General features: G+C 29.1%; 1 protein-coding gene across 1 annotated transcript; it reads left to right on the forward strand.

The window, feature by feature from the left end:
• The first annotated feature begins 671 nt into the window (after window positions 1-671).
• LOC146904039 (wax ester synthase/diacylglycerol acyltransferase 4-like) lies at window positions 672-5,232 on the forward strand. Its single transcript, XM_085722757.1, has 5 exons — window positions 672-914; window positions 1,762-2,334; window positions 3,612-3,968; window positions 4,427-4,564; window positions 4,872-5,232. Exons 1-5 carry the CDS (start codon window positions 726-728, stop codon window positions 5,028-5,030), a joined length of 1,416 nt encoding a protein of 471 aa, XP_085578883.1. The 5' UTR covers window positions 672-725; the 3' UTR covers window positions 5,031-5,232.
• The last annotated feature ends 1,894 nt before the right edge of the window (window positions 5,233-7,126 follow it).

A 7,126-nucleotide genomic window follows, 5' to 3' on the forward strand; every position in this document is an offset into this window, starting at 1 on the left:
TAACGGTGACTCGGTTCCTTAAAATTACAAAGTTGAATTAATTTAATGGACACATTATTAAAGATTAAATTCTAAGCTATATGAAACTCAAGTTAGCAGTAAACATTTTTCTAAGAGTAATATGATGATTCTTAAGCTATATCGATTTTGTGACCATTCTACACCGCTCACTATATACTACATTTTTGTCACAAAATTATATACTTTTTAATATGATGGTTGTCATATGAAACACAACATTTAAAATCTTGGCTTTGCAAATATTATTAATTATTTGGAAGTACATAAAATTATTTTTTACTAAAAAAATGAAAAAGTCACATCCAACTAACTTGTTTGCATGCTCAAAATTATTTGACGGCCACCTAATAATTAATAATTTCTTTTTCGTGATTCCTGTATAGTTGATCTGCCACTTTTGCTCGATCTTATCGAAGTAAAACTAGCTATAGGTATTAAATATTTAAGGTAATTAAATTACAACATTTTTTTTGAGGGCAATTAAATTACAACATAGTTGTTGCAATTTATTGCTAACACAGTATTTGGTTTTTTGGTCTCTTGCTAATGTATCTATCATGATCATTTGTGTTTTCGTCCACACTATCGTTTTTCCAAATTGTCTACATTTGATTTACCTATATATACTTCAAATTCAATAATTCAAATTCATTCTCCTACCAACTATCAAATCCTAAAGTTTGATTGATATTTTTCTTTGCAAAATGGAACATGAGAAAGAGGAGCAGTTACAAGAACCAGTTAGTCCTATTGGACAATATTTCAATAGCTCGTCCTTATGCTTATATATTATTGCAGTTTTAGAATTTGAAGTTTCCATTGATGATTTACAAGCTTTTGCTCTTCTTAGAGATGTTTTCCTTCCCATTAGTCCTCGTTTCTCCTCCATCATGGTTAGTTCTCTATGTAATTTTCATTTAATATTGATATGTTTATATTATATGCATATGTTTTGCATTGATATGTGTTTTCTTTTGTTTTCAATGAGCCTAATAGTAAAACTAACACACACTGTCGCGTAATTACAACTCGGTGTTAAAAGATTGTAGAAATATTTGATATAACGATGCATGATTTCAAACTTGTAATTCTCAGTTCGATATACCTTAGCATGGTTTCGAACTTATAATTCGCGCTTCTTGGTATTTAGTGTGAGTTTCAACCGAAAAAACTCGCATGTGCACGCACACTAAGTGCTCCAACTTATATGAGTTATACTTACAAGAATCTTGTAATTTATCGACAAATTATAAAAATTTCAGAGAAAAGTTATTAATGAAAAAAAATGTCTATAATTCACTCATTTCAAACATTTATATATGAAATTGGATACATATTTAAATATTTTTCTGTTTCTATATTTTTGTCACTTTCAATTTACTTAGTAGTTTTTTTTAGGAAATTTTCATTTTTTTTTAGGAAAGGAGGAAATTTTGTCGGTAGTTGTATTTTTATTGCATCCATTTTTCTAATACTGAACTCCGCGTCCAAATCGGCGAGATCTTTAAGTCATTGTCCATAATGCTTTAAACTACTTGAATGAGAAGAAAATGAAATCTAAACATTGCTCAAACTGAACCACAACCGTTTCGGTTCACAATTCAAACAGTTGAAATGTCCGATTCGGTTTAGTTTTTTAAATATCGATCACATCTTATTTTACTCGTTAAAATATATTAAATTCCATCATTTATATTGTTTTTTTTTCTTGACTAGCATTGTTCAAACATGTGTGAATAGGTACAAGATAAAAATGAGGAGAAAAGATGGAAGCAAGTTGATGTGAACTTGAAAGACCATGTGAAAAAACCAATATTTTCAAAAGGAAAAAAAGTGGAATTCTATGACAAATCTTTTCATGATTATTTATCAACCATAGCAATTGAGCAATTACCTCAAGGGAAACCATTATGGGAAGTTCACATAGTAAACCACCCTACAAAAAATTCATTAGGCACAATAATATTCAAACTTCACCATGCACTTGGAGATGGTTATTCTCTAATGGGTGCACTTCTTTCTTGTCTACAACGTGCTGATGATCCATCTCTTCCTTTGTCTTTTCCAACTCTTAAACCATCAAAATTAGAACCTTCTAATAAAAGTTTTTGGAGAAAATTATCTTGGACTATGTCCTCAGTTTTTAATACTGCCTCTGATTTTGGATGGAGTGTATTGAAGAGTAGTATTATAGTTGATGATAAAACTCCTATAAGATCTGGTGATGAAGGAGCTGATTTTCAACCAATTTCCATATCAAACATTGCATTCTCGATTGATCATATCAAAGACATCAAATCCAAGCTTGGAGTGGTATGATATTTTCCTATTTTCCTTTTTATATATTTTTTCTTCCTTATTTATTAGTTTTTAAAATTTAGTCCAACATTTGTTATTATTTTATCAATAATAATCTAAAGTATTTATTGAAGATATAAATAAGTGGAATAAAATAAGAAATAGTTAAAAATATTATATGAAAGAACAAATAGAATATTCTTTTTAGTCAATGAAAATTGTTTTTGTTAATTTTTCAATCTTTTCAACCAACAATAAGAATGTCTTTTCTTTTTGTCAAGATACGTGTGGACATAAGTAAGAAACAATGAAACTATTTTTTTTGGGGGTTGTGGGGTAGGGTCAACTACACACACGGATATGTCTAAACTACGACACATACATGATTTTTGGGTGTAAACCGTCCACATTAGACAGACTTTAAGGTTAATATTTTAAATTAAAATAAAAAATAAAAAAAATTGTGGTCAAATCTACACCATTCAATCTTGTGGTTAGTAAGGTCCAATCGATCCCTTACATGAAAAAACTAAGTGGTCTTCTCAAGTATTGAGCGACATCATAACTACACAATTTTTAATATAAAAATTACTCCCTCCGTGCCATTTTAAATGACTTACTTTAAAAATGTGCACTATTTACGTAACATATTATAATTATGAAAATTGATAACCGAACACAAATAATAAACACAATACAGACATCATGATAGTTTTGACTTTTCAACATCAAAGTAAGGGCAATTTTGTAAACCCCAACCTATCCTCTCCCTTTACGTTTTCAGCAAGTGAGAGAACCGACAAGGGATGTGGGATGTTGCTGTTAAGAGAGAGAAGCATGGCAGGGAAGAGATGGTGTTGAAAGAGAGAGAGAGGGAAAGGAAATAAAAATAAATAAATAAAATGTATAAAGCTACATTGTCATATGGTATCGTATTGCGTTTGATTTTTTTATTCAGTTATCAATTCTCTATGGTTATATTTTGATCTCTTACATTTTTCTCCTAATATACAAGAACAAATTATAACATATAAAATATCGTTGGATTTGTCTCAAGAAATACTTTTAAAATATCAAATTTTCATAATTTCTTTCAATATATTATTCAAGATATATAAGCTCAAAATTATGCATTGGCATGCGTGATTGGGTCAACTGTGTCATGTATTATGGGATAGAAGGAGTACATTATTATTTTTAGATTGTTAAACAATGTGTTAAGGACACTCGTTAGCATTTTCGTATATATCAGGTTGTTTTCCTTACATGAAATTCTATGTAATTAATTGCAGACTATGAACGATGTTGTGACTGGAATTGTGTTCTATGGAACAAGGCTATACATGCAAGAAATGGATTCGAAATCAAAGACATCAAATTCAACAGCATTGGTATTACTAAATACAAGAAATGTTGAAGGTTACCAATCAATTGATGACATGCTCAATACTAAAAAATCAAAGGGACCTTGGGGGAATAAACTTTCCTTTTTGCATGTACCAATACCAAAGTTAAATGAGAACAGAATTTCAAACCCTCTAGAATTTATTTATGATACACATGACATAATCAATAGGAAAAAACAATCTTTAGCTGTGGCTCTTACAGGGACCCTTTTGGACATTGAAGGCAAGCTCAGAGGACAAGAGGTTAGACCACATACATTTTCTAAATTGCATTTGATAATCACATATTTTTTTAATTAAGTGCGTAAATTCATTTATGAAAAACGAAAAACAGAATATTGAAGGGACATAAACCTAACCAAATTCATTTGATGATCACATATATTGTTATTTTTTTTTTGTTACGAGCAATTGTGGTCCCCTCTTTAAAATCATATTTTTTGGTACTTTACTCCGAATCTTAGATAAGTAGTGATGTGGTAAGTTTTTAAGCCACATCAACAAAAGCTTGTCATGTCATCACTTTTTGATTTTTGATTGAGAAACCCGAGTGAAGGGCCAAAAATATGGATTTTAAAAATGAGGAAAAATTTTGCGAGCGAGTAAAACAACGGATCAAAACTGTAATTAAATATTTTTGATTAGAATCCTACAATCCAATTATGAAGATTGTTGAAGTTAGTTATTGTTGTTGTATGCAGGCAGTAGCTCAACATATTAGGAGGACAATAACAATGTCAAGTACAGTAGTTACCAATTTGGTTGGACCAGTTCAACAAATGTCTTTGGCTAATCATCCTGTGAAAGGCTTGTACTTCACCTTAGCTGGTGGACCTGAGGTATCATGCATTTTTATACTCTTCCATTTTCATTTAATCATCAATATGAGATTTTCTTGTGTATAAACTTTGTAACTCTGCACGTAACTGCTTTGACTAATCCTTGAGTCTAATATGACTATATAAAAGACAAAATTTTGTTTTGTATATATCTAGTATCTCTGCGCGTAACTTCATTGACTAATCACATAACCTTCCTTTGAAGTTGAATTTTAGGAATATATATACCACTATAAGTTATGTTTGAAACTTCTTGTTATCTCTCTAACCTTGATATTCATACATTGATTAATTTTATGTTTTGCAGAGTCTTGTCATTTCAATAATGAGTTACATGGGAGTGCTAAGAGTTACCCTCAAAACAGAAAAAGACTTCATAGATGAACAGAGATTAAAGTCATGTATGCAAAGTGCATTTGAGATGATATACCAATCAGCCATGAAAGTTCCTCATGAAACCAATTAATATTCTCACCAAACCAAAATGTTTAAAGTGTTGTATATCATTTGGATAATTGGAATTGCTTTTTACTATTTGATTTTTATTTAAAATTATCTTTATCATTATTAAGGATTTATAAAGGCTTGATTGTTTGATTAATCTGTTCTGTGTATTATGTATGCTTTGAAATTTACTAAAACAAGCCTAGTCAACTATTATAATTTGTTCATTTTGTTGTTTATATCATTTTCGAAAGCTAGTTCGGTTGATGAGTTAAAAGATACCAATTATTGAACCACCAAACTGTAGTTAACTACAATTAGCTACATTTTTTTTTACCAATTTCAAATGTGGAAAGAGTAACTTTCATCCACTATATATTAACAAAAAATCCATCAATGAAGTATACAATCCATTAATTATTAGATTATTAATGGATTAATATACATCTGATTCATCTATTAAAGTGTATTATTTCATTTTTTATTTTTGTAACATTTTTTTATATTTTTTTTTAGGGAAACATTTTTTTATATTATTATTCTGTTAATGAGTTGGTCAAACAAATTTTAACGTGGAAAAATAATATGTGTTAAACAAATTTGGGAAACATTTTTTTTCCACGTTAAAATTTTATAAAAAAATTAACACATATTATTTTAACGTGGAAAAATAATATGTGGAAAAATTTGTGTTAAAATTTGTTGGCATTAAAGTTTTCACCACAAATTTTAACGTGGAAAAACTCTTTTCAATGTAAGAGAGAATATAAATACATGATTTAGTCAAACAAAAAAACTTCTACTATCAAAATAATGAGAAAATCTTCCTTGCACACAAACACAACACGTCATCCTTGGACACAACAAGTAAAAATTTGACACATGTCAAAAATTTCTAAAATCAGTCCTTGCAAAAACCGACTTAAAAAGTCTAAAATAAAATATTTTAAAAATCCAAAAGGAAAAATGGTTTTGTTACCATTCATTTCAAATCCTAACTACCAAGATATATGTCTGGTTAAAGCACAGATTAAATGGTGTGATGAAACAGCTACTTATTATCTGAAAGAAAGTTTTGATTATCATCTCTTTTCAAGATATGTAATTAAAGCTGAACAACTCAGAAATAATCTTAAAAAATTAGCCAGATAATGGAAGGTCTTATAAATCCATTTGGAAAAATAATACCTCAACCATTCATATTAAAACCTAATTATAATAATATAATTAGAATAAGAAACCAAATTAATTGGTTAAGAGAAACAACATATTGGTTTCTAATAATTGAAAATGATTATTCTACATACTGGGAGTATGAAAATTTAGCAAATCTTCTAAGTCTTAGGATACAACAATTATCACATGACTAATAGAAGCTTAGAACACAATACTCTTACAAACAGAGTTGAAGCTCTGCTTGAAGAAACAAAAAGATTAAATGAGAAGTTTGAAAAACAAATTTCTTATCTTGAAACTTTACCTCAAATCTTTAAACAAAATAATTTGTTTACAAAGGATTTTGAGCAAGGATTAGAAAGACCCCATGAAACCTGGGTAAATATGGAGAAAGATTTTCCATGTTATAACAAAAATGAGAATCATAAATATCCTCATACATACCATGTTACATAGAAAATTATATTTGTGAATTTTCACAATTATTCTATGATATAAATAAAACAATTAGACAAGATCAACAAATTGTTGAATTATTTTATCAAAAATTGCCTATGGCAATGTCCCAAACAATTCAAACAATATTTAAAGCTGCAGTTTCTGAAGGAAAAGTAAAAGACACCTTGGGAGCAAGAATTTCTGTTCTTAAGAATTGGATGCAAGAAAAATGCTTAAGAAAACAGTCTAAACGAGAAGCACGAATTGGTTTGTGCTGTGATAGACTTTATGATAGAATTGGAGCATATGGCTGTAAAAAAGAAACTAGGAGAAAAAGAAAGTACCCCAGAAGAAAGAAATTTAAAAAATTTACCTATGATAAAAAGAAACATAGGAAGAAAAAATTCTATAGAAGAAAAAGGGAGTACCCTAGAAAAAATAAAACCTGTCCTAAAGGTAAAAAATCTTGTACATGTTGGCTATGCCATGAAACAGGACATTATG

The sequence above is a fragment of the Medicago sativa genome, chromosome 7 (genome assembly GCF_051527215.1).
Source record: "Medicago sativa cultivar Bolivia chromosome 7, Bolivia_mono, whole genome shotgun sequence".
NCBI classification, from domain to species: domain Eukaryota; kingdom Viridiplantae; phylum Streptophyta; class Magnoliopsida; order Fabales; family Fabaceae; genus Medicago; species Medicago sativa.

Coding starts and splice junctions, on each gene's coding strand:
- LOC146904039 (XM_085722757.1), top strand. CDS start 726: ATGGAACATGAGAAAGAGGAGCAGTTACAAGAACCAGTTAGTCCTATT. Junction 915..1,761: donor CTCGTTTCTCCTCCATCATG/GTTAGTTCTCTA, acceptor ATGTGTGAATAG/GTACAAGATAAAAATGAGGA. Junction 4,565..4,871: donor CCTTAGCTGGTGGACCTGAG/GTATCATGCATT, acceptor TATGTTTTGCAG/AGTCTTGTCATTTCAATAAT.